The 27,979-nt window shown below is 42.7% G+C and overlaps 1 protein-coding gene across 1 annotated transcript; it reads right to left on the reverse strand.

Annotated features, from left to right (window-relative positions):
* Positions 1 to 851: 851 nt before the first annotated feature.
* On the reverse strand, positions 852 to 27,838 carry LOC148935407 (uncharacterized). The gene is made up of 3 exons (XM_089081651.1): positions 27,235 to 27,838; positions 25,845 to 26,045; positions 852 to 3,496 (listed from the first exon to the last, which is right to left on the reverse strand). The coding sequence occupies exons 1-2, from the start codon at positions 27,827 to 27,829 to the stop codon at positions 25,900 to 25,902; spliced, it is 741 nt and encodes a 246-aa protein (XP_088937777.1). The 5' UTR covers positions 27,830 to 27,838; the 3' UTR covers positions 852 to 3,496; positions 25,845 to 25,899.
* Between the last annotated feature and the right edge of the window lie 141 nt (positions 27,839 to 27,979).

Below are 27,979 nucleotides of genomic sequence, written 5' to 3' on the forward strand. Positions count from 1 at the left end.
CCATCGATACGATCTCGTAAGAAGGCCAGACTCCCACCCTTATCTCTTGCCAATTTTATTTTCTATTGCCCCGCGTGTGCATGCATCGTCGTGCACAGCGCATATCCAATAAATATCAAAAACTCATTTTCATTCGTAGAATGGCCGACGCAGGTCAACCGCGGTCCTCTTCAGAAAACGTCCCCTTCGATCTCGCTTCTAACTTCCGACTGGATAACACACACGCCGGAGGGAGGAGGAGGAGGGGGGGGGAGGAGGCGCGTTAACGAAAAATCGAATGTCGGTAACACCGATAACAACTTTTACCGCGAACACGTAAGACGTAGTGCTCGCGCAAATCGTTTCCCCGGTTCCTAATTTCCTAATTTCGCCCGGCTAATGGCCTTTTAAATCTATATCTCGCGCCGAAGTCGCGTAGCCACGTACCGGCTGTATCTCGGACACCTTATATATCAAAGTCGAAGTCGTTATACGAACCGCCGGAAAGACCCTTCGGGACGCCTCTGAGTCCTTCCCCGATAAGCGTGGCGAGTAATGAGTAATAGGCTGCTTATTTTCAAAGTTCCCTTCGCCGGGGCCAGGTAAGCGAACGGCTGGCGCTAGGTGGAAAGCGACAGGGGCCGGAGAGGGGGGGGGGGGGAGAGGGGGTTTGCGATAGGAAGGCGGCGCGGGGACGGCGGTTGGAAGTGCCAGTAGATAATACTATTAATTTACTTCCAAGAATCGTAAAATTACGATGAAACTTTAAATTGGATATTTTATCTGAGAATCTCACGCCGTGCTCGCCGCCCGACTCGTACTCTTTTCCCTTCGTTTCACCTCGCTTTCTCGCACCCGCCGGCTATCTCTCTTTCCGCTCTTTCTCGATTTATCTATCTATCTATCTGTCTATTGCCGTCTCCTTCCCACCGTCGGGCTTATACTTCATCCCCTTGTTTTTCCCATCCCTTTTTAGCTCGGTGCGCACGCCATTCAAGGGAACAACGTTTCCATTGAACGAGCTGACTAACCAATAGCTCTTATCTAGGATATATCGTTCGCGAGTTTCTGTAATGTGTTGTAACGAAAATCTCGCAACCCTTTTCCCTCATAACGGCAATATTGGAAGTGTATGGAGTAAATAATATGTTGTACATAAAAAAAAACGTGCAACGTGTGATTTTGTATTTATTTATTACAGCATATTTTTCCAACTACAATTTTCCTAATTGTCACAATCGCAGAAGCTTTTCATCCGACAATCGGAAGCGTTTTTATTCCGTATGCATCATGAAATATCCAAACCCAGCGGAGACCATAAAGCACGACACGTCCTTGGGGCTGGGTTAAGAGGCAGGTCGGGTCGGCGAGATAATCGGCGAATTAACCATTCAAATCGACGGAAACGAGCGAGCGTACAAATCGCGCCGCCGCAGAGTTAAGCCCCAATTCATCCATCGTTCGGCGCTTATTCCGTGGTTCCTCTCATCGACCCCCTCGCTCGCCGTTCGGGGACTACGTGAGATCCGGCGTCACCATGGGGCTTAAAGGGCTTTAAGGATTTGGAAGTGCGAAAAGCGTCCTCCTCTCTCTCTCTCTCTCTCTCTCTCTCTCTCTCTCTCTCTCTCTCTCTCTCTTCTTCTTCTTTCCTCTCCGGTAATCTCTCACCTCCTTTTTATGCCCCCGCGAATTTGCCATCCTACCTGCGCGCGAGCCGGGTTCACATAATAAAATTTGTCGGTCGTAAAACGCAATTCCGTCGACATAATAATGCAAGGGTGGCGCACCACCCTTCGCGTGCCGGACCGGGCTCGCAATCGCACGCACGTCGCAAAATTATGCAATACAGTCGTCCTTCCGGGAAAGTTGGCGAACATGCCGAAGAGATAATTCAATCGATGTGGAATCTATTGTGTACTCCAGTCTATCGTATCGTGTAAGTAACAGATGCAAATTGAATTAATCGAGAACATGCCGGCAGAGTACAATCCGTGCTGGGATTTCAGAACTGTGGAACGCTAAGCAACATTGTGCTATCTTTTTAATTAATTATCTTTCGTTCGTCAAAAATGTATAAGAATTAGAGCTTTGTATTTATTAATTTCAGCGTTTTCAAGAAACCTATGTAATATTAATCTTTGTATTAAATTTTTTATGAATAATATTAATATCTAAATGTTGTGAAAAATTATAGATTTTTATTAAGAATTCGCATTTATATGATGCAGAAAGAAAATGTAAAATATGTTAAATAATTTTACTTCGTTATTTATAACAAGATGAAATTATTTAAAAAATGTGAAATATTTAAAGAAACCGTTTGAGTCAAATTGAAATGGCAATGGTTAGCAAATATTTATTACATCATGTTCGATAAAATTATTTATATACGAACACTCAACAGAAATGATAACAAACAGCATAATCAACGAAAGTTTGCAAACTGAAAACTTCTGTATTTCGCAGCTACACAGCTTCATTTCACCCCGTACGGAGAGAATAATCGCCCCTTTTAATAACAATTAATTTCTTGGATGAAATACCGAGTAAAATTATGCGTATTTAACAAATTTGAGCTATGCAAATTATACCCATTATTTGATCGATCCTTTTCTGTCTGATGCAAATCTTTTGCTATCATGCTCGCGTTATTTAATCACGACAAATAAAATTTATTGTAATATGAGATACATCGCGACACGAGAACAATCATTTTATTCTTGTATCAATATATTAATAGCAGTACTTATTGTTCATTTATAATGAGTTATAAATTAATTATTTAATGGGCTAATATATAGTCGCAAAAAGAGAGCTGTTTCTTGCGGCTGCTTTTCGTACACGCTTTTACGCAAATCAAGCGCTTTTTCGCAAAATCGATTTAACGACGCAGAATAAATACGACCCGACACGACAGCGTGACGAGACATCCCTTCTCGTCGCTAGTCCTGGATATTCAGCTAAGCATCCTGACCGCGGCACAACGAACGTTCAGCAGCAACCCCACACCCCCGAAATGAACCGCAGACAAGTAAGCGACGCTCTCAGGCCCTCGTCTTCTCGCGGCACATTAACCTTAACGACCTTTTAGCGAGTTCTTTTTTCAAGTGTCGGAGGCGGGCGGATTTTTTCCTGCCAGTTCCTGAGATTGCCGTGTCGCCAACTCAGCGCCTCTTAATGTTGGCTTTTTCCTGTCTCTTTTTCATCCCTTCCACGGCCGCCCGTCTCTCGGCCTCGTCTCCCCTCGTTTCCCTCCTCCTTCCCTTTATCCCCCCCCGCCGGATGACATTCCGAGACATACTCGAGTTTTGATGTACTACTTTAGAGCTTTTTGTTGGCGCCCCGAAAGTACACAGTGATTACCGCGCGAGCGTCTTCCACGGGTGGACGAAATTGTGTCGTGTATCTGCCGTTTGTCTTGGGAGATTTAAGGCGGCCATTTCGGAATCTCCGCCGGGACGAAGTACACCGTCCTGTTGGCTCGCTCGGAAAGGGTTGTTGATATGGCTCGTCCAGTCTGGGAAGTGTAAATTACAATTTCAAATTATATTAGCCCCGGGTAAATAGTTCCGCTTTGGTTTGCACTCGAGATGAAAGATATATGGACGGATAATTCACTTACGAGACTCGATAATTTCGCCGTAACGCTAAATCCATGATTTCTTAATATTTTTTTTTTTTTTTTTTTTTGCCAGACGAGAATCCTCGTCTCCCTGATGGAGCGATTGCGATGAAGGAGAATCTGTGGTTCTCCAGAAAATCCCGCGCAAGCTATAACATTTTCCGCGTATAAGGTCCTTGGTCTTTACAACCTTCTTCGCGACCCAGCTGAAATTTTTTTCCCACCTCCGCTTCTCTCCGGTCGGAATCTCGTTTGCAAGATACGCGCGCGGAATATCGAGAAACGTTTCCGTCGCGACGAGGACGGACTACTCACGAGGACCGGCTAGAGTTAACTCCGACAGCGTGACTTACGACGATTTGGGGCAATCATGTGCGAATAAACGGAAGCATGCCCCGTACTGCGGAAAATTCTCGCGAGTATGTCAATTTAAAACGGTATGCTGCTCGATTCTTACGTGGGATATCGCAAAGTGGGTGAGAAGCACGCTACAAAGAGAAAACAAAATGGTTCCGGCGACTATATTTATGACAATTTGTGAAATTTAAGTATGTGCAATTAGATTTTCAAAGTAATAAGTGATATTGAATACAATAAAAATATAGGTAAACAATATACGTGAATTATTAATTAGTGAAATAGTAGCTCAGCTATAATTACATATTATATAGATTTTATACAAATAGAATGTGATATTACAGTTTTTTCCAGTTTAGAAAAATATTTTTGTGAAGTAATCATAATATCATTGAGATAAGTTTAAAAAATACATACTAACAACGACAGTATATAATACATTAATTTATCTAACAGTTTACAACAAATAATTAATATTGCTATATTTTCTTGGTTCATATAACTTGTTGATCTTATTACAATTTTGTTACACATAGTTGAGGCGTTATTTGTGTACAAATTTCTAGTTATTGGTACGATTTTTTTTCTGAGTGCAATTGCGCGGTGTGATCCAGTTCCAAATAGTTGATTTTTGTTAGAAAATTCATCAAGATCGATAAATCGATAATTTATATATATATATAAAAGAAACAAGAGAAGAGGAAAGCGTCCGTTCGTGCCACGAAAGATAAGAACGGAATCGCGTTTATGATGCGGCACGATAAGACGGAATGGAAACAAACATGTAGAAATTAAGCGGCGCGATCGCATTCCGTGGTATTGCATGTGAGATGCGAAATTGTACAATGAGCGGGTTATCGCCGCATCTCTGTAAGTCTGCATCGAGAGAGGATAGTTGGCGAGGGAGGTTGAAATCGTGGTTTCGGTCTCGAAGAGCGGACTCGAAATATTCAAATCGCAAGGGGATGAGAAAGCGGCAACGATAATGACGATCATCACGGGATTGAGACCGCGTGAAAATGGTAACGGCGGAAAACCGACGAAAGTCGAGGAGGGGGGGGGGGAAGGGAGGGGAGGGGGGATAAAGAAGTCAAGATCGATTTAATTCCCGGGGAAAGGCGGGGAGGAGTATCGGTGAAGGTAAAAATTGCGTATACGGAAGAATTAGGCGGCGCGAGTGAAACGTAACGATATAAAAAAGCAGAAGGCGGGCGCAATTAATCTTTACTCCATCAGAATCGCTGCAATCTGTTCTATCGTAAAACTTGTTACGAAACTCACGTCTGCGTTGAAAAGCGTGTACTGCCGGGGAATCTTTATGAGCCGTTCAATGCGCCCATCTGAAACGGAAGAACAAAAGATTCGAAAAACGGCCGCGTCTCCTATCTCAGATCGATGGTTCAATTAATCGATTTCTTTTCTTTCAAAGGTACGCGAATATGCGGGATGACCGAACGCACGGGTGGGAATGCGCATAACTGCGTATCGTTGTAAAAATACACATATACATATGTACGACGTGTCAAATTAATCCAGTTCCAATCGCGTGACACATCCATATCGCGCGTGTACAAGAAGCGTAACTCAATTTCGATGCGCGATTTAAAAAAATATAATATAACGACACGCAACGCGTGTCGTTATGTGGGACGCTTTATCGAGCCATCGATTTTTTTCATAAACTTGCAGAATGTGTGTCAGAACTGATTACAAAACAATAATGCTGACCTACAAAAAAGTGCGATATTCGGCACGACAAGGATAGACACATTTTATTAAAAATCAAATGTAAAAAACACTCAATGTCGTACAATTTATTAATATACTCCATATATGAAAAACTCTGTGCTTGAATTCAGAAAGATAGTTTTTAGTCTACTTCAAATCGAAATGACAAGGGACAAAATTTAGCGGGGCAGATTCAAGAATAGAAAGATAAATATAAATGTCAAGAAACAGAATAATAGACAGCATTATTCGGTAGACAGAATCTATATATATATATTTAATATAAATGTGTCTTTCTAAAATGAAATCAATTTATGAATACTTAATAAGATAAATATTATTTACGTACTTAATAAATGTACGTATTTCATGAAATTAATCGTAGAGACAGATACAGAGGAAGACAGAGAAAGAATAAGAGAGGATTTTCATTGAGAGAATATGAAATATGTTCGCTTTAAACTATGGTCCAGAGTCAATTTAATAAAATCCAAAATTTAGATTAATATATCATGTAAATAAATAATAGCCGACTCTGAATATATTCACATTTCTGCAAACAGATGTATCCTGCCATTTACGGGATTATTATAAAACTTTATATGTTTATTTATATGTTTATTTTGGGCACGCGTGAAAGATTAAAGATATAGAGCTTTATATTTGTTCGCGAGTAACCGTAGTAAAGAGAGGGAGCTATGAATGGGGATATTAGTTAATTAGACTAATTACTGTCCTAATTTAATCTCTTTCAGGACACGGACGTTAACCGGGCGCCCGGATAGCCGAATATATTGACATCGCAACGGTACATAGCACTACCTACACGAAATAGTCACATCCGGCGGTCCAAATGTTCCAATACGCAGCGGTGTTCTAATACCCATTGCGGAATCACGCGATCGAAACACAGCCGGCGACAGAAACGGCCAAAGAATTACGACGTTTTCCACGGTGGTAGCGAAGTGTAGCAGCCATAGATAAAACGGGGGACCAGGGAGGAGAGAGGAGGGGAGGAGAGGAGGCGCCCGCGATGCGCGCAAGCGAGCGAACGAGCGAGAGCTTGGGCAAAAAGAAGATGAAATTCTGCGAAGTCGGCGTATTCCCCTATCTGGCGGCTCTGTCCTGCAACCCCGTTCTGCAATCTCCCCTCCCCTCCCCTCCCCCCGTGTAAATTTTCCATGCGAACGCTGCCCGCGTAAACTCGCGCGCGAATAAATTCATTCGTTATGAGAGAGGCACCACGCCTGGACCCCTCCCTCCCCGCGCAGCCCCCGCCATTTCGGACGTTATCGGACGCAACGCGTCGGAATTGCTTAACGAAACGGAATCGCTCGCGCGATTCGTCCACTCCATCCACCCTTCCGCGTATTCATCCCCCGTTGCCGCCCTCCCCCCCCCTCCTCCCCTCCTCTCTCTCTTTCTTTCTCGCGCGCGCGAGATGTCCTCTCCGTAGTACGAACACCGCGTAGTAAAAACGCGACGGATTCGTCTCTCTCGACGAGATTGGAACGCTCTACTGCCATTTCGACAACAAATTTTAATTATCATACCGCGACCGAACTCCCACTCGCCGTTGGTTAAATTAATCGCGACGCCGACTACCGGAAAACCAACGCCGGTCCAATCGGCCGGTATGCACTCACCGTACGTGAACACCGAAATTTTGCGAGCGCGCATCCCTTCGTGGCTGCGCCACGTGGCTGTCCATGACACATCTTCATAGAATTCTCTTTCCCGATGTGACGGAACTTACAACTTTCAAAATCGTCGTACGCACTTCGCTCGATATACACGAGTGCCATGAAAGTGGTATCGAGATGCATTTCTGCATTAGGAATGCGCGTTTTACCTGAGAGGGGAAGGAAGGGGCGGGAGGGGAGGGGGGGGGGGCGAATTGCCACCATTGTAAATTTTTCATCCTTGATATTTATTCCTTAGCGTTACCCCCCTCCGCGCTCGTATTATTGCCGCTTTCAGTCGCCCGCGGCGCGCTACTGATGGCGCCTATACAATACTATGGAAATGGAATACGGCAAAGGCAAAAGAAATCTTAGAAATAACTCAATACGCGCGCGCGCGCGCGCGTTCGCAGAGTCGATGCGGATTTATTCGATGCGGCAACAGCAACAGCGGCAGCAGCAATGGCAGCAACGGCGATAGCAGCGCGGATTCTGCGTTTAGAGTCGCAGGCGGCGCGCTTCATTTGACGCAATCAGCCGAGGGGTGTGCGCGCATCCCCCTTTTCTGCATCTCCCTCACAGCGAAGTAAACATTATTATTCATGGGACTGTGCCGTATTACAACGAACGAATTCTGCCGGCGCATCCTGTTGCGTCTTGGGTGTCTCGACGGACGACGGCCACGTACGTCGGATTATTAGATGCGGAAATAAGAGGCGCGGTCGGGGGTGGCTGAAAGAGAGAGAGAGAGAGAGAGAGAGAGAGAGAGAGAGAGAGAGAGAGAGAGTGAGAGAGATGCTTGTGAAAGACGTGCGCGAGGCGCCGTGGAAAAAATGACGCCGCTAAAATCAAATTATTTACCGTAGCGCGCGATCGAAGTTCGCGCCGTGATTTTATATGTGATTCTCAGGCGCGAGAATCTAATCCTATCCACCCCTCCGTGAACTTTGGAAAATGAAATTCTCTCCCTCTGCGCGAGCAAAGTCTCTCTCTGTCCCATCGCGAAATAGAATTTGCGAATATATATTATCGATAATTTTTTTATTTTACTCCCTAATTTTACCTCCTCCCCTTTGTCGATGAAAAGTTCAAGGGATATTTCTCGGACGGGACCGACTTTCAACAACGTTTACTCCAAAATTAATCTGATATTTGTGCCGACAGTGAAATTAAGGCGCGGCTTATCTCCAAAGAGATTACAATAGAGCTAATATTTGCATAAATTCGTTGTTCGAGGCCATCCATATTTTATCCATTCGGTATAATATCCTTTCTCTGGAGGAGATCGAGAGGTTCGAGAAATAACCCTTAACGAAGTTTTTCAAAGGATTGCGCAATATTCATGGGGCATTCGGGCCGCAATCCGGGCACGTGCGAAACTGTAAAGCGGCAAGAAGAGCGGCAACGGCGAAAGAAAGGATACTCGGCCCCGTACTTTGTGCTCGGTCCTTGTCTATCCTAGCCGGCAAGAAGGGCAGAGAGTATCGCCTCCGCGCACTCGGAATAACCAATCGGAGCTCGCAATTAGGAACTCCACGGCTCGCTCGGTGAGAAGTGGAAGAAATTAAAGAAAAAAGAAGAAGCTAACGGAGAGGATCTCTCGCGCGTTGGCGGTCACCACCTTAACCAACCTCTTCTTCCTCCCGGCTCCTGAATTTCCAATGCAGATAACTACCAGAGCCACCACTGTCGTCGTTTTCCCTTCTCCTAAAGAATAAGGAATAATCAGAAAGGGTGCCGTGTCGCTCCGCGGGGGTTGCGGAGGGTTGAGCGAGATCGGCAACTCTCGAACGGTAGGTCGGTTCGCTCGAGGAAAAAGGATCGACACGCAGAATCGAGAGAAACTTTAATGACATTTCTTATTTCCACGGACGAACGGGACGTGCAGAACCCCGTCCTTATATCTCGTCATCGAAAGCGAGGGAAGGCGGAGAAGCCCTCCCTCTTACCACGCGCGTCTCGTTATCGTCCTCGAATGATCTTTTACACCGCGCACACGATCTCTCTGCTTGCTCTATTTGCTCTAAAAGTTTACGCGCCTCCTTATGATTAGTGCAATTTCCCGATATCGCGACCGCAATAACGATATCTAAAGTTTGAGTGAATTGCGAAGTGTAAACGCGCCGACGTGAATCGATCGAGAAATTTTTAAAATATAATTCTCTTTAAATACCGTATATATGCTATATAAATATTATTATTTCACACGGGAATAAATGTTCCTTAAAAATTGTGACGATTGTTATTTCCAGAATATCGGTTTGTATTTGAATCGTGGCTAAAGGACGTTTCTATGGAGAAAAATGCAAATTAATACGCGGAGGTCGCGGAAGATGTCTTAAACGAGATTACGAAGGATGAGAGTGAAAATCCATGAGATTTGGCGAGAACCAAATCACGAAAGTAAAGACCGGGGCGAGGAATGATTAAGAATCACGAGCGAAGTCTATACATACAAAGTATTCTAGAAATTACGCGATTTCTTTAAATTATGAATACCGAAAATTGCATTTGAAAAGATAGAAGCATTTAAAAATAGAATAGTATTTAAAAATAGGAAATGGTATTTTCGGCAGAATACATTTTAGAAATACAAATATAATTATAGAGAATATTTAATTCTGAACCTATTATATTAATACAACTTTTGTCCAGAATTAACTTAATAAAATTCTGACTTAATAAGATTCTGAAAAAGCAATGTCTAATTAAATATTTATTAAAGAATTTTAAATTTTCCAAAAAATGTAGGGATAAAAATATGATTTCTAGGACACTGCGAATAATGTAATCCGTGATTAAAACAGGAGATACCAGATATCGAGGAAATGAATCGTTAGTTGGAGCTGTAATCACGGTATCGTTATATAAGCAGTAATTGAGAAAATAAAATCTCCATTTGGTTATCAGATGAAGGAAAAATCGGTCCGCATAAAAGAACCGCAGTGCAGTAAAACAAATGAAGATATATAATACTAACAACGGTCACAGCTGAATAAATAATGTAGACGAGTTTGTGAATATAAAGCGTAGGAATTATTGAACGACTCAATCATTCGAGAAACTGGGATACTGGGATTGTAATAGCCAGATTCAAAGGGAAATTTATGAATCTGGAGAGATAACTTTCGTCATTATCACGCAGCGAAAATTCAGCGAAGAAGCTTTCCTTCTCCCTCTCCGCCTCCTTTTCCTCCCTCTTCCCTTCCCTCTTCTCTTTGCAATAAATGTAAAACTGAAGCCATCACGCATTTTAGCTCGCGCTATAAGTATAGCGTGCGCAGATTCCTGAGCGACTTTCATGGAAAAGTCAATATTTTCTTTTGCAGTTGCGCCTACCTCGAGGCTCCATGTGGGGTAGGATCGTGTTTTATCTAGCCCTCCTTTCAGCGTGTTTGCATGGTGCGACATAGAAAATAACGAGAAGGGAAAAATCACGTGCAGCTATCGGGAAAAAAGAAGCGAACGTGAAACGTCGTAAATGAAAGCAAACGCATGGCAATACCAATCATATGATAATTCAACGGAAGAGAGGGAAAAAAAAATGGAGCGCAGATATATATGACTGAAAAGAGAAATTGTAGGTATAAAATATCGCTCGTACATTATTTTTAGCCTGAAAGAGAACGATATCGGAGTGCTGTGAAAAATTAAAAACAATTTAGCTGTTAGAATATATAATTCGGAAGAATATACGTTAAATAAATTAATACGGTATAAAAATTTTTTTCGATAATTAACGGCCAGTTTCAGAACATTACGATGTAACATAATGGTAATTGTTGGGATTACGACGGCATCATTTGGTATTCAATGGCGAATCGTCGGGAAAGACTTCATCGATGTTAAAGTGATATCGAGTCGATCGACACGAAATTTGAGTCTCAGCAAAACAAAGCACCATAGAAGAGAATGCGAAATACGGATATTGAACAAATATTAGATGAAGCAATTCAGTGTGACTTTTCTTTCTTGTGATTCTCTTTTTAAGAATCTCGGAGATGTATCGAGTATACTGAGCTGATTGAAAAAAAATTATACGATCAAACACGTATCCTCTCCTTTCCCACAAAGGAACACTCACCATCGTTCAATAATTCTATGATAGAGTAAATAAACGTTTTGCAGCTTAACGGAGAATCAACCTGTGTCATGCAGACACAGCAGACTGCAGTACGTCGTAAAAAAGAGCCCGATTCAATCGATCCGAGAAGGCGTCGCCCGACTCTGACGTTAAGATTCCAGAAAACCGCTCAAACTAACGTGAATGAGAAGGGAGTTCACGGCTCGTTCGGCTCCCAATCTCTCTCTTTTCTCGATCCTTGTCATCCTCATCCCTCGGTACTACGTCCTCGGCTAACCGTGGGTACCTAGGCAGAGCGGCGGGGACTCGACACATAATCGATATTCAATCACGTACGACGACATCTTCGACGTTGCCCCAGTTCCGAAACAGGCTGCGGGTAGGCGAAACGGCGCAGGTAGTTTCCAGCATAAAAGAGGAAACGAAAAATTCAGAGGGGAAGAAAAGGAGAAGAAGATGAAGAGAGAAAGAGGGAGGGAAAGGAGGAGAGAGAGAGAGAGAGAGAGAGAGAGAGAGAGAGAGAGAGAGAGATGTGGAGGATAGGATAGTGAATTCTGGAATTCCAATATGTCTCATAGCTACCCTACGGCGTCTTCTCAATTTCCTCGTCGAGCTATTCGGCGATGAGGCATCGGAGGCTTCCTAGGCGGCGGAACCAAAAAACGAAATCGAAATGTCTTTACTCGGGAAACGGGAAAACGACTACCGTAAGCCGCGACGAGATGTCCAGTCACTTGAACCATACCGAAGTCGACGAGGAGAAGTGTCGGCTTCTACGTTTATCTGTGCAGGGGATGAAAGGCGAGCGCGTCGTGAAACTTAACCCTGGAATTAGCGGTCTTTTTCGCGAGCTAATTAACGTGAGGGGGAAGTTTTGTATCGAGCGAAACGCGTACATTTCGCGAGCATGTTTTTCACAGATTGTAACGTGATACGCGGGAAATTGAGAGAACGAAAAAGACACGGTTCTGCATTCTTCTTATTAAAGTATCCGACGAGCACCGTAGAGAAATGTAGGACGGAATTAATTACGAATATAATTAAGAAAAAAGTATAATTAAGAAAAAAATAAAAAATTTTCCCCTTTAAGGTGACAGCCCCAGAGAGGAGAGGCACGATTAACGCGGCAACGATGATTACTGCGACTGTTATTCATTTTATTAGGTAATTATTAGACGGATGCGGATGAAAGGGGGAGAATGGATGTTTCGCCAAGCGTGTATTCTCTATAACTGTGGCATAAATTATATACATACCGCGCGAAAGTTATTGTCCGAGCGGCACGATATAACCAGCGTTAATTCGGGTGGCAAAAGTTCTAACACACAGTATCGTTATGGTCTTACGCCGTACTCAGTACGTTAAATGGAATTCAGCCCTTTATGCTAACTAAATCTAACGCAACGTACAATTCACCGCCGGTAAACTCGCACCCCTCCTCCCACTCCCCTCCCCCTCTCCTCCCCTTCCCTCCCTGTGTACGCTCCATGTGTGCGGGGCACACATCGGTCACGTTCAGTTGAACAACTTTGCAACTGCAGAGTGATTTACTACTGAGTGATTTACTCTCTCTCTCTCTCTCTCTCTCTCTCTCTCTCTCTCTCTCTCTCTCTCGCGCTCTCTCTTCCGCGGCGCAACGGATTTATTATTTCGCAACGTTCAATAAACGCGTGCTATTTTTTTGCCATGGCGCGAGAGGCTCTGTCTTATAGGGGAAACGCGGCGCGGCGGAGGGTTGACACCCCCCCTCGGTGCACCCCGGAACAATTGGAGCGCTCGGGCTTTCAACAAAAATCCCACGCATTCTGACGTGAAACCGAAAACGATTAATCCTATTCCGGATTTTTTTTCTTTCTTTCTTTCTTTCTTTTTTTTTTCTTTTTTTTTTCTAATCGAGATGAGAGGTCCTCAGATTGTTCGATTCTGCCGTTGCGCTGACAAGCGTTAATCCTTGCTTTATCCCCGGGTTTATTTCGCCCTCTCGTCGATCACCGATCCCACTTTGGGATGATAATTAGCGGGGGGGGGGGGAAGGGTGAATTACACGAGAGCGCGTATTATTACACGGTAATAATAATTACAGCAGTTACCGGGCGTAACGTCACTCAGTGCAAACAATCCGACAAGTAAGCTGTACACTTGCGCTATGTATATATGCACGGCGCGGCCGCCTAACTATAGTACTTATATAGCGCAACAGCAAGTTACGAAACCCGCCCGACAACAAACCAGTGGCTAGGTTGCCCCACTCTATTGATAGTTTCGGTTATCCCTAATCTCACAACTCCCACAACTTCCCGCTGCCGACTGTCCAAACAGTTAAACAGTCTCGCCCGCTAATCCCGGAGATCGAATCGTAGATTTCTTATCTCGCGTGTGCGGCTTTTTCCCGATCGATATCCCAAACGGATCGTGCGATAAAACGAATGCGAATGGCAGATGCTGCGTTACTCCCTGAAACTTCGTATCGTGAAAATTTATAAAGGATTCAGATAACTAGAAATATCACAGCTCGTGTGTGTGTGTGTGTGTGTGTGTGTGTGTGTGTGTGTGTGTGTGTGTGTGTGTGTGTGTGTGTGTGTGTGTGTGTGTGTGTGTGTGTGTGTGTGTGTGTGTGTAAAGCAAAAAATCAACAAGTCAAAATAAGTTTTGAAAATTTTTTTTAATCTGTCGAAGAAGGCTCAGTGTAGCCGAAACGTACAAGTTTTTAAATTTGTTTGTCGGTTGACGTATTATTTTAATTTCTGAATAATCTGAATAAATTAATTTGTTTTCTATTATATTGTTTTATGTTATATTAAATATTTTTCTCGCATCACTTATATTTTTCCCGCTTGTTTATTGGCTTTGACTTGTTGATTTTAGTTTTACGATTGTTTACGAAGGTGGAGCAAATGTTGAAGTAAACTTTATTAAAAAATTCGCCGATACTTCTCGAATTGCGAGATTCTTTCTCGCAGATTTAGAAAGGCACGTTCAGACGCACAACTAATCCCATGGAGAGATAAGGCGAACCGGAAATGCGTTCGTGAGTAATTCGAATATCCTATCGAGTTATTCTCATATCGCGCTCCGAAACCGGAAACAAGAAACGGTCAGATAAATTTCACGATGTTCCGACAGTTACCCAGAGGGTAACAATGTCCCTTATCGGGGATTTCTAAACGATAGTAATCGACGTTTGCGGAACAGTCTTAATTAATTTCAGGTGGATCGACCTCCACATATATTACATCTACCCGATAGCTATCTACACTCGTTCGCAGTGGAAACCGATGAGTAAGTTAGATGAGAATAATCCTATCACGTTCTCGTTCAATGAGAGAGGCGATCGCAATTAAAAGTTATAGATACGACGAGCATTAAATAATTCCTCTAACGTCAACCTTATTTTCGTCACAGAAGTATGATGAATTACGAGGGGAAGGGAAGAGGAACGGGGAGGGGGGTATAAAAACCAATATTCACTCGGAAAATTGAACAAAGTTATTTAAGTATATTAAATGTTCTGGATAGAATAATGATATCATTGGTAATAATAACCGAGACTTATCTTTATTAAATCTAAAATTTTATATCTAACGTGTTCGAAAGTAATAACGTTTTATGTTGCTATCCAAGAAATACGGTTATACGACGTACAAAAGTATTTCGCAAAACTTTCGCAAGTTCCATCATGCGTACAATTCTCTCAGCCATGCATAAACTTCTCCATCCGAACATCCACTCATGGACATTTTAGTAGAGCCATTTACAGGTTTCAGTAGAATGTTGCGGTAAGACCAAAGTACTCAAGGGACTTTGCGCATAATGCACCAGCAAAGTTTACCTATAAACTCTCGATCTTTTAACCACCATATTATTATCGCGGACACCGATTATTCTTGCGTAATGTTAATTTCCTGATGATATCATCTGGTAATGACGATCGATTATCCCGAATACCGGCGAATATCTATTGCCGGCGGGACAACCTCGTACGCCCTAAGAGAGAAATGATATTTCGAGGGGTTTAAGGGGTTTAAGGGGAAGCCTTTCTCCTCGATTGTAAATTCAATTGGAGCCGACTGCTTCGGGAACAACGCGTTCAATAAATCTAGACCCCCCCCCCCAATGTCAACTGTAACGGCGATCTGTCCTCACGTCAAGGCGAGCCTTCGCGACTCGGTGCAAGAGTAACGGTCCTCTCCACGCTGCGGAAACAAAAAAAAAGGGTAAAGGTGAAGAGGAAGAGTAAAAAGGCAACGAAAGCGGCAACCAACAGGGTGAAACCGGGACGGCGGAAAGAAGAAGAAGAAGCCGCAATAGCGCCGACAAAGTCGCGGTTTCCAATTTAGTGCTTCCACTTTGTATACAGTGCGGAAGGCCTGAAAAGAAACAGAAACGATAAAGAGAGAGAATGTGTTCGAGGAGAGAAAGTGTCGGAGGAGGGGGGGGGGGGCAGGAGTGGAGAATCGATGAGGAGGGAAAAGAACGGTGAAAGAAAAAGAAAAGAGCGGATGGACGAGGCAGAAGAGAGGGAGAGAAGGAGAGAAAGAAGGGGAGAGAGAGAGAGAGAGAGAGAGAAAGAGAGAGAAAGAAATTGGAGCTTGCAAGTCGACGGTGAAAGCCCGCAACTTGAATAGTTTGCGCTTTACCCTGATTGCCGCGCAAAAGTCCCGTCGCTCCCGACGCGTTTTGCACGGGTCATTGCCGCTTCCGTCGCTATTACTGCTTTTGACAATGACGTTGCTCGCCGACTTTTCCATTGACTCGCCAACCCCCCCCCCCCCCCCCCCCAACCGAGTCCCGGAATCGCGCGGCCGGGAATCTGTCATGGCGGTCCGTCTCTCGTCTCGAGTTTTGATTTAACGCGGTGGCGAAATCGCGCTTATCCTTTACAACGATGTTTGTACACACAATGCGGAATTTCGATATTCACAAGGCGGGTTGTATTTAAACAGCACTCGACGCGCGATTGCTTTATTTCGAATCGATAAAATCTCGACGAGTGCTCCCCTCAGTCAGCCACTCCGGATAGAAATGTTTCTTCCCTTCTTCGGTGAGAAAGAGAGTGCAATTCTGTCTAAGGTGTTTGAAGTAATCCAAGGTAAAGAAAAGTGTCGATTGGGGCGAATAAAACACGTAAAATTGTTTCTGAAGATCGCGGCGAAAATAAAAATTCTGCAAAGTCTCGCGAGCGTTATTCTCATTAATCTTCCATCGGCGGCATCGATCCGGCTTGATTTCTGATGGTTTATTGAATCGAGTGTCTCTTTATAAAGCGCGATCGAATCGTTGCATTTTTCACTTTATGAAGTGGCACCTGAGTCAAGATAGGTGGAGGGACTTCGAAGACGAAGACAAGATGAGCGGATGAAAAAGACGAACGGGGAAAAAGAAAAAGTTTGAGGATACGTCTTCCACGTGGTCTAACTTAATTTGAAGGCACAAAGAAACTTCCTCTGCTCGGGAAATAGGTGAGGACGTGTTTTTCCATGAGAAAACCCTCGTCTGCCTCCGTCAACGCTTGCTACTTTCTTCTCACTGAATTCTTTATCCATCCGATACACACACACTTGGAGCGTGCTTGCACAATTCGCTCTCAGCGGTATCTTTTCAACTTTTCTAGCGCGCAAAACAGAATTCCATGAATCCCGTACTCTTATGAATGAACCGCCAATTTTTCTATTTGCTGTACACGATTTTTTATTATATTTTTAATTACGAATCGCCATGTCGCGATGAGAGTCATTCCGCAAGACGAGCATAGCATGAACGTATTCAGGATTTTTTCCGAAGGCAGGAGATTTTATCAAGTTCAAGTTGACACATAAACAACAATTTTTTTTAAGTTAATAAATTACTTTTTTGAATGTTTTAGAATATCCTCGTTTCTTGATTTTAAACGAGAAAAATATTAGGTTTTGTAAATCACAACTTTACTTCGACTCTTCTTTTTTAATTTTGGGGAGAGTTGAACCCCCCCCTCCCCCCCAAAAAAAACTCACTCGCGCAGGTAGAAAGAGCAAGAGCAATTGCCGACTTAAAGTCGGCGTCAAGATAGGACGGATACGGCGCGGTAATGTATGTTCAGTCGCGTTTTACAAATGCCAACGAGAAAGATCAATCTCGATATAATGCGCCCCGAACACGAACGCGCGGATGCGCCCGTATAGCAACGTCTCCCTAACGAAAGTCCACGCCACCCTTGCCGCGGTACTAATTAGCGCGCCGCGAAAAGGCTAATAGGACCGCGAAATTTTTCCCGGTCGCGCCGCCGAGCACAAACTAACACGGCGGCGTATAATATGCGCGAAAGTGCATGCCACGCGATGCTGAAACGTCCGCCCTATGGCTCTCAATGATATGCTCGTTCTTCGCGCACATAAGCCCCGTGTACATAAGAAATCTCGAATTTCTTTTTTTGCGCTAATTAACGTCGTTTTAATGACTCCTCGAGACTCCGCGACGTATTCGAGTCATCGCGACGCGGCGAAGGCCGCGTATGCACAATCTTGATGCGACTGCTCCTTTCAAGCTCGGCGCAGTGGAAATGTCAATTCGAGTTCTATTGACATTTTCTCGTTCGCGAAAAATCTCGCGGAATCTGCCGAATAAGTTTACAGTTACATTTAAATCGAAACATAAAAATCGAAAGCGAAGATATCGCGACTCATTTCAAGTTTGTTGTTTCATTTGTCGGAAACGGCGGAACTTCCTTGTGTAGTTCTCGCGTTGTAGCTTTAAAGTACGTAGCTTAAAGCGACAACAAGTTTTCAGTCCGGACATTGTAGGACGTTGTAGGATATTCCGTTCGCGACCTGTCTTCTCTCGTCTTCGGAATGATTCCCACGTACCGAGGAATCCCTCCCGAAACTCCGCTGCTCACGCCGGAGAGACTGAAACCAGAGTAAAGTGCGAAAGAGCTCTCTCGTAACGAACCGTTAAACGGCTTCCCCGTCCCGATAAGTTGTTCCCCGAGAGAAAGAGAGAGAGAGAGAGAGAGAGAGAGACAAAGAGAAAGATCAATCCCCGTATCCTTCCGCCCCATCGGTGCCATTATTCCTCGATCTTGCGAGACAACCCTCGAGTCAGCCCTCGAGTTTTTCGCACCGCGATTTTGATTATCAAAGATATAAGACGGTCAATTAAAGACGACGTCGACGTCGAAAATTTCTCAAAAGCTTTCCCCTTCCCAGTGGATCATTCCTTCATCGATCAAAATGTATATCACTTTTCAACAAAGATATCATCTTTCTTTATTCGCACCAATCCGCGACTACGCGAGCGATCGTTTCCGTAATTTATCTACGTGTAACTAATGTGTCGATGTTGCGCAATATTGTTGCTTGACGTTGATTTATCTTGCCGGCTTGACATATAAGCGAACTCTAATCCCGCGACGGACAAATCGTGCGTTCGACAGATTATTATCGTCTAGTTCACTTAATGATCGTGTTATGTTTTTCCCTCGCTTTCCCCGGTGTCTGCATCTCGCGCGGGGCGAAATGCCGGGCGCATTTATTCGGAATGCGGTGCGCGTTGCGATTTCTCTTGGTGAATCTCAGCCAGGAGCAATACAAATGTCTCGAAGGAATCGAGAAACGCGTGTGTATACAAACGTATTCTAAGCTTGAGAGTCATTCACGTAAAGGATTAATGTAGTTGCTCCGCGGGGACGTCACGGGGCGAGCTCGTGCTGCATACGAGTAATGCAACATTCTTATGAAATCTCTCTTTTGAAGTCTGTTTTAATTCAATCCGCGGAATTCGTCAAAAATATTTTCATAGCAAACATTCTTTTTGACAAATTCCAACACTGAGCACGCGCTCAACTGTCATTTTATATAATGTATTAATAATTTGTGTGTGTGTGTGTGTGTGTGTGTGTGTGTGTGTTTCGAAAAATAATATTTTATTATACACAGACAGAAATATTTCTTTAGATTTACTAAATTTTTCTTAACGCAACAATTTTATTATTTGGAATAATGCAATTAATTTACTGTTAAGAAACACAATTGTTTGACTTTTTAAATAATAAATATCATATAAAAAAAGAGATTTTGTTAAACAATTTAATTATTTCATTATTTCATTTAACACACACATACACACACACACACACACACACACACACACACACACACACACACACAAAATGCATTATATAATCTAACAATGTATTTTAATAAAAATCCTAAACATCAAGTTGTCAAAGATGACTAAAAAATGCTTAAATTTCTTTAAAAACATTTTTTTATCATTTTAATTAATAAATAAATATTATCAAAATAATAAATATTATTAAAATTTAACATTATCAAAGTAATATTTAATTTACTTTCATTTTGGAGCCTCCCATTTAAGTAACTCCATTTGGGTACAGATTTTCATTTTGAAGACTCGTCTTGAAAAAACCATTTCACTAGAAATGCTTGAAATGGTCTCATAATATCTGTATCTTTTATTCTATCTTGTATGGTTTTTATTTAGAGAAACATAACTTTGCTGCGTTTACTTCTGCCAACGGTATATATTGCTGTATATTGCTTGCAGGTTAATATTTTATTTCATTGAATAATATTTATAATCAAAGAATATGTTATTTCATCGAAATGAATTGTTTCAAACAATCGTTATTTATTTAATCAAATAATACGATCTAGTGCAACGAAATAATAATTTGTTCATTTAAACAAATAAATTTTTCATATAACATTATATTTTTTTAATCAAACAAATGTAAGTCAAACAAATAGGAAATAGTAAATATAAAACTCTGCAAACAATGAACATGAAGGAAATATCAGGAACAGATATTAGAAATAAATATTAAATTTTGGAAATAAAAATTTAGAATAAAAATTAAATTAAATAAAGATTAAACATACAATGGACACAAATAAGTATAAAATATAATTGTATTATATTTAGGATTGGGAAATACTCGTTATTTCTCGCGTTATTTATAACATCGTTATCGTTAATATCGTTAACATCGTTATTACAGTTACTTTTTTTAATAACGGCGTTTGTTTTAACTGTAACGGTAACGTAGTTACATTTTTTCAGTAAGGATAATGAATTTAATAGTTACTTTTATCATCACTTTTTATATTTTGAATCTATTCATGACATAATTTTTATATATTCAACGTCATAATTTTTAATTATTCACAATCCGTCATTATATTTAAGACTGTCTTAAAAATATTTTATCATAAATCAGTTATAAAAATAGATTTTATTATTATCTATAATTACCTTTTAAAAATTTGTGAGAAACAGAAAATTGTGAGAAGTGTAAGGATAAAAAAAATTTGATTATAAATAATTAAATAAATTTGACTATATTTATGAATTTAATGAAAACCACAATCTTTTTTATTTGCATTTTAAATATTTTAAAATCTTAAATTTTTTGTAGACTTGCAAATTTAAGATAAAAAGTTTTATTGTTCTAATATTAATAGTTTAACAAAAAATATGAAAAAAAGTAATTTTTTAATTTAATCTGATTTCGTTTTAGTATTAAAAAAATACTAATTAAAAAAATAACGAATCGTTTCTAACAATAACGATAATGTTACTTTTCAGAATTAATAATAACTAGTAACTTTACTATCTAAGTAAATTTATTACCTAATTACTTTTTTTACTTGATAAACGAATAACAGCTGTTATTTTTGAAAAGTAATTTTCCCTGCTTATACTTACTATTGTGCATTACATTTAATCTTTATTCCAAATTTTCATTTTCAAAATTTCATATTTATTTCTGTTCCTAATATTTCCTCCATTACGCACAACACCTAATGAAATCTTTCTTCCTGCATATTATTCAACACGCAGTGTGATTTGTTTGCAAAAAATTTGCTAATGAAGGGTCAACTGCGAGGTCGAGATGGCACACCTCCGCTTTAATCTTTCTTTTCCCCTCGAATGAGCAGCTGTGTAGCTATATTAGCATAGTTTTGCGCTTTAAACTTTCCCTCGGTTTCGGACGCTTAATCGCGTCGTACCTCGTACCTCGTACTCTTCCGTATGCCGGAGCAGCACGAATTGCACAGGGGCTAAAACCCCCTCTGAAGTCTGAATCTGAGGGATAACGCGAGATCGTTTCTCGAGAAAACGGGAGGAACGCGTTCGCGTTCTCGTTGCGTCAGTTTTCCGCACCGAGGCACCGAGGCAGAGAGTCTCCTCTTTACCGCTTCAGCAGCGGCAACGGCAACAACCCCTTGGTGCGGGGATCTCCGGCGGATTTCGTCCGCGGTCGCAACGCGTGAGGCACAGGTGCCTACCTTATGTGTGCATTTTGCTGTCACAATTGCGAACGTCTGAGAGTCCGCGTCCGCCCGTATCACCGTTGTCCCGCGACGTACTCGTCTTGACATTCGGACCAACGAGGAAGGCGAGAGAGAGAGAGAGAGAGAGAGAGAGAGAGCGAAGCCCAGCGTCGCCGCGAGACATAACAAAACAAAATCGAATAGAACAGAAATGTCTCGGGTTCAAGTTTCAGGTTACCTCTTTGTATATCTGATGACTCGGCGGGAGTCTCTCCTTCCTTCTCCTCTTTCCTTCCGCGCCGTCCTCGCTCCGCGCATTAAACGTCATAAACGTCATCTCGAGGCCACGTGACGGCCAAATTGCCATTTGCCGCTACGGCTCACCTCGATTCCGCCTCCGCCTCGCTACGACGTGTTTCGCGAAATCTCTCGATTTGCCAATGTTTCAGCTATATTTACGAAGGATAAATTTTCTCTCTCTCGGAGAGAGAGAGGAAGCGCGGAAGATTAAAAGGGTAGCATCGACTGGGAGCGCGGCGAAGTCGCGAGGTTGACGAGGAAGCAACGTCGTGCACGTGCCGTAAAAGAGAAGAAAGGAAGCTCCGAGAGGACAAAACCGGAGAGAAAAGGGAGAAATACTCGCCTCGGGCAGGAAAATAACGTATCCGATGCCAACTAGCGCTGACTAGCCCCGGGGGAACGAAGAACGACTCGTAAATACTGTGTTAACAGGGCGTACTTACAGGGAAGAAGAGAAAGGAGTGCGCTTCTGTGGCGCGTTCCCTCGAATTACTCGATTGCGTACAGTTCCAGTCGCAAATCTGAATATATAGAGTCGTTTGTTACATACCGTAGATACGATGCCTGCGACCTGCAAGAAAATCTATAAAATCTATATAAAATCTATAAATCCCAGTTTGACGTCTGAAAAGATAATTCACTTGGAACATGCGATATTTAGCGAAATTCAACGAGATTTTAAATAAAAAATATTTATTGGAAAGAAAAAAATTACACATTTCTTCAATATAAATTTGTAGGGATTATTTAGAATTTGTTATACGTGTCAAAAATGTGTCATAAATAAATTAATAAATAAACGCAGACATTCGATAATTACATTAATAATCTCCGTGCAGATTTGAAAATAATTTTGTACACAAGTTGTCAATCTCAATTATTTTCATCTGTCTAAAATTGTAATCTGATCCTGACAAGTTCTCGAGTGACCCAGAATGAACTTGCTTAGCCTGAATAGAATTCCTTAATTTAATAAAATTTAATAAAATTTAGTTCATCGTGATAAATTTAATAAAATCATTTCCGGGAATATTCCTACCGGAATTGATATAACATCTGCAATATCTCCATAATAAATGGGCAATTTGAGTTTATCGATTTAATTAACGAATAACAATGTGTAACATAACGTTGTTGAATATGCAGATGGCTTCTGTTTTATGCAAGGAACGCGCCACGACGATTTAGACATCTAGATGTCAGTTGCATTCTTTAATTAAGCGCAACTGCACAGACACGCACGCGCGCGTGCGTGTTTTAGATATCTCTGCAGGTGTGAAGCGCTTTAGGTTTAACTCCGGGAAGACCGCAGGAACTCATTTCGCAGGAGCAACTTTATGGAGATCGATGCTTCGGAAATAAAAGCTCCGGTATAACAGAAGCCCACTCTCTCCCCAGAGCCTGGCAGACTCGCTGCCAGAGCGGGATGGAGTGCCATGGGATTTGCCTATTTCACTACTCGTCCACCTTCCTTCTTCTCCTCCTCTCTTGTCTTTCCCTTTTTCTTCTCTCTCTCTCTCTCTCTCTCTCTCTCTCTCTCTCTCTCTCTCTCTCTCCCCGCCCGTTCAGTGTCCCCGCGGAAGTTTTACTGCCGTCTTGCTTCGTTTCGGGGACCATTCTCAATTCCTACGGCGCACAATCAAAGTTACCGATGAATATAAATGCCGGGGCTAAAAGCAGTCAACTCAATGTCGCGCGTTGACATTTCCGAGTTCGGCTCTCCGAGGAAGTCAACGACCTGTCCCTTTTCCCTTTTAACTAAACAGACGCTTTCTACGCTCGCGTCGTAACACGTCGTTGAGATACATCAGTATCTCACGTATCTTAAGTATATATAATCTTCGTGCGTTAAACGAAAAAAAAAAAAAAAAAAAAAAAAAGATTTCATCTCCGTGAAACGCGAAGCGAAAGCGTAATCTACCGAGACTAATAAGGTAAACTAGAAACACATTGTCTTTCCCTTTTATCGCGTTTGTCGCATTTTATGGACCAATTTTATGTCTGAAAGGTTAGCGACGCGTATAAATGGCAGGACTAGGACGTAGTCAATTTGACGCCACTCTCCGGCAATAGACTTCTCTTTCGATTCTAAAGAAGCCATCGATCTTTCCGCACACTCGACGCCACCGCCGTTTGACCTGCCGCACTTGTTCAATATGTCATCGACCGAGAATCTCGGGCAAATACAACACAATAAAAAATGTAACAAGGTTTCTTCTTTTTTTGTGGCATATACATGACAGGTGAAAAGAATCAAGAGCATGTTCGAGCCTGTTCGAAGAGGTCAAACAATATTGTCTGTAAAGAAAACACTTTCAATTAGAAATTAACTTAACAGAAAATAGCTTTCCTAATATAAATTTATTTAGTCATTTTCCGAATAACATAGATGAATTCCGAATAACATGAATTATTCATCATATCCATATCATCATAGAGAGCAAAATTTAATACAGATTTTTTAATTATAAATTTTTACAAATTTCTTCCTCTATTTTTCAAAGATTTATTCCTGTGCGAATTAAATCTGTCAATTTTCTTTATATTTTATACGTACAAAAATAATCATGAAATTTTCTTTCTTTTGTCAAAAGGAATTATAAAAGTTAAACACGACAATGGGAATAAAGATCTCGATAATTTTTAACGCGATGTGCAAGATGAGAATACGTATAACGTATTGCGGAGCGGATATATTTGAAACATGTCGAAGTGGATTCGCGGAAAGTCTAATTTTTCCATGGCGAATGCGTATCAGAGTTTCGAATTACTTCACACTATTAACATCTCCCGTCATGGCAAAATCCCTTCCGGTGCGATTGAATCGCTGGGACGTCGGCGTGGACATCGGCAGAAAACGAATAATAAAGAAAAGAGAGTGCGTCAAGAATGTAACAGCGACAAATGACGTGTCGACGAACTTGACTCCACGACAAATCGACTTGTCGCGGAATCCTATTGTTGCCTGCTGCATGTTTTCCCGAGCCTTTCCCTTTTTGCCAGAAATCCGATCAGATCTCGTTCTACGTCGAACCCGAGCACTCGGAATGCTTGCTTACTCCGCCGTTCCGTTCGATTACATTTTCGTTGACAAAAGATGCTATGCCACATTATCATTTCCCCGACAGAAGAAGATATCATAGAATTTATCGAATTAACGTTAATTCTGGATAATTTAATTGCTAAAATTTAATTGCTTATTAAATTACATATGATATCTTTCATACATATTCCTCATTACATATGATATTCCAAAATTAACTAAGATCACTCTTCGCGATTTAAACCGTTCCGTTGTATGATAAATATCATCGTTGATATTTCAAGTGAACAAAATGCAATTAACGCGACGAAATCAACGCGGATAGTCATTCGCGCGGAAAATTGTTCCGGAGGAGAGATCTGACGTCAATATATCTTTATCATGTAACCCAGATCAAAAACGCTTCGAAAGTTTTCTCAATTGAAATCTCCCGCAAGAGATAGTTAATTATCTGCCATTTCAATCGAATCCCGAAACGCGAGCTCTCGCGAAAAGCGCTAAATAAACCTCGTTCACTCGATAGCGCGCATTTGAGGAGAGGTTTCTATAAATTCCGCTCGCCATCCCTCCACCACTCTCTCCTCTCCCCGTACCTTCCCGTCTCCGGGATCTCCTTCTTACGTTTCACGTTCGGCTCTGACCGCGCTCTTTTTCACGAGGCTGCCGCACCTGCAGCCGTATCCCGAGCTTCCGGTCTGGAGTTTCCGGCTTAAACTAAGAGCTAATAGCACAGCCGGAGACCCCGCTGTACTTTTATCGCTCTCGCCGCTAAACTTACCATTTTCCTGTGTGTTTTCCCCTGACTTCATGACAGATTGCCGGTTGGCCAGCGCTCACGGGATGGGATTACCGTCTATCCTGAAGCGATCGAACCGCTTCACACCTCTAAGCACCCTCTGCAAGCTGCTGAGACGTCTATTTGCGCCGCCGCCTTGGCTGTATTCAATACCCAGACAGGTCGGGATCATTATCCTCTTACCTACAACACGTGGGCGATAAGCTTGAGAACCGGATGCTACTGAGTCTCACAGAGGAGAAAATTACGATCCGTAGACATCGTCGACTGCAAATTAATCCGTTAACTCCTCTCAAAGAAAAAATTTTACAGTAGATACATTTCTACGTCCGTTCGTTACTGAAAAAGAACGCCCCTCCTTCTCTCTCTCTCTCTCTCTCTCTCTCTCTCTCTCTCTCTCTCTCTCTCTCTCGAAAGAGAAGAGGAACCGTTACATTTTCAATCTGTCAAGTTGAAGCCGTTACTAACTGCTACTAAGACTGCTATTTAAGACGAATTCGGAACGACTCAATCAGTAAGGCATTAATAGGTAACGCGACATCGAAGGCTACTTACGCTTGTAGGGGATAAAGTTGTCTTAGCGAGAGATCCGTTCGGACCGAGGGGGGGGGGGGGGGGGATGGGCGAAGAGAAATGGTCCAAGTTGTCGGTGACAGAAAGAGATGCGCGCCGCCGTGTACTCGCAGGATCGCAATCCTGAGAGACGGATTGAATATTCCAATGCACCGGTGAGGCGATCAATAAATAGACGCGATTCCTAGAGAGCTATCCTGCGCGGCTGCTGCCCTCCTATCCATTACCGGTTCCCTATTCAGAGCGAGGACGATGACGATTCCTCGAATGACGAGCCAAATGCACGGCACCCCCTGCTGTATTCGCCCGCCTATTAGTATTCAGGCGACGACGTGACGTGCCGCGGTAATGACGAGAATGTAAGGCGGGCGCAAGAGGAATAGCAGCGACGCGTGTTAACAATATTCGGGAGGACCGCGATGTACATACGCTCGATTATTATCATAAAATGGGTTATCTCTCTCTCTCTCTCTCTCTCTCTCGGCGTATATACGGCGAAAGCCGGGTTCGACGAACCGCGAAGCCCGAGCTAATTCCCGAAGACTATTCCCACGTCTTAGCATCGGACCTTAAATATTCGACATTCATCGATATTTAATCGGTATTTAATAAGTTCAAGCCGCCACGCGTTAAAATATTGAAACCCTTTGAAAAATGGAATTCGATATTTCACCCGCAGACATGGCGCTGTCTGCAAATAGTCGGCGGAAATTAAAGTTGCAAAAATCAAGAACCGTCTTGATCGGACTGGATCGGGGATGACCGACTGCCCGAAATCGCGCACTTACTTCTCCCGTACCTTTCAAAGGACGTTGGTTGCCAGATGACCCGGATTCCCTTTCCTGAGCGATCGAACTTCTCAAGGTGGATTGGCTCCATGTACCGTGAGACGACAGCTCGAGATTTCTTTCGTCCGCGAACGAGAGCGTCTCGGTAAACTTGCCCGCGGTCAGAGCCTTCCCCCCGTCCCTCGACACAAAGTGATCCAGGAGATTCAGGTATTCCGTTTCCGGCTTCGTTGACACCGAGGAGGAGTACGTGGCGCCGGCGTCGTCGCCCTCAAAAGTATCCAGAAGGTCGTCGCCGACGTCGTCCTCGAGCCCCGCCCTCGAATCCGGTGTGTTTAATTGGATGTAATTCAGCACCACCTCGCCCGGAGGGTAATTCGCGCCGTATCGCTTTCTCAGGCTGTCCTCGAGGGTCTTGTAGCGATAAGAATTGTAGTTGCACGTTATGTCCACCACCGGCAGCTCGATCTGCGTCGCCACGAAGGTCGACGAGTGCTGCGCCAGCGGAATCGTTTTTCTAACGGGGGATTGCCGGGGGCCGGCGAACGCGACGCGTGCGGACACGGCGGGTGACGAGAGGACGTTTCTCGGCGTGCACACCAGCATCCTGGACTCGGAATTCGAGTTTAACAGGCCCGGCAACTTCGGGTAGTGCTGCACTAGGTTGCGCCTGCCGCACCGGACGTTGCCCGCGCTCTCCGTCCAGCAGCATCGAAGCGCCGTGAATATCTTCCAGGGGTGCTGCAGCTGCAAATT

This window comes from Pogonomyrmex barbatus, unplaced genomic scaffold, assembly GCF_055798465.1.
Source record: "Pogonomyrmex barbatus isolate J1 unplaced genomic scaffold, ASM5579846v1 scaffold5, whole genome shotgun sequence".
Taxonomy (NCBI): domain Eukaryota; kingdom Metazoa; phylum Arthropoda; class Insecta; order Hymenoptera; family Formicidae; genus Pogonomyrmex; species Pogonomyrmex barbatus.

Coding starts and splice junctions, on each gene's coding strand:
- LOC148935407 (XM_089081651.1), bottom strand. CDS start 27,829: ATGCTGGTGTGCACGCCGAGAAACGTCCTCTCGTCACCCGCCGTGTCC. Junction 26,046..27,234: donor CAACCAACGTCCTTTGAAAG/GTACGGGAGAAG, acceptor CACGTGTTGTAG/GTAAGAGGATAATGATCCCG.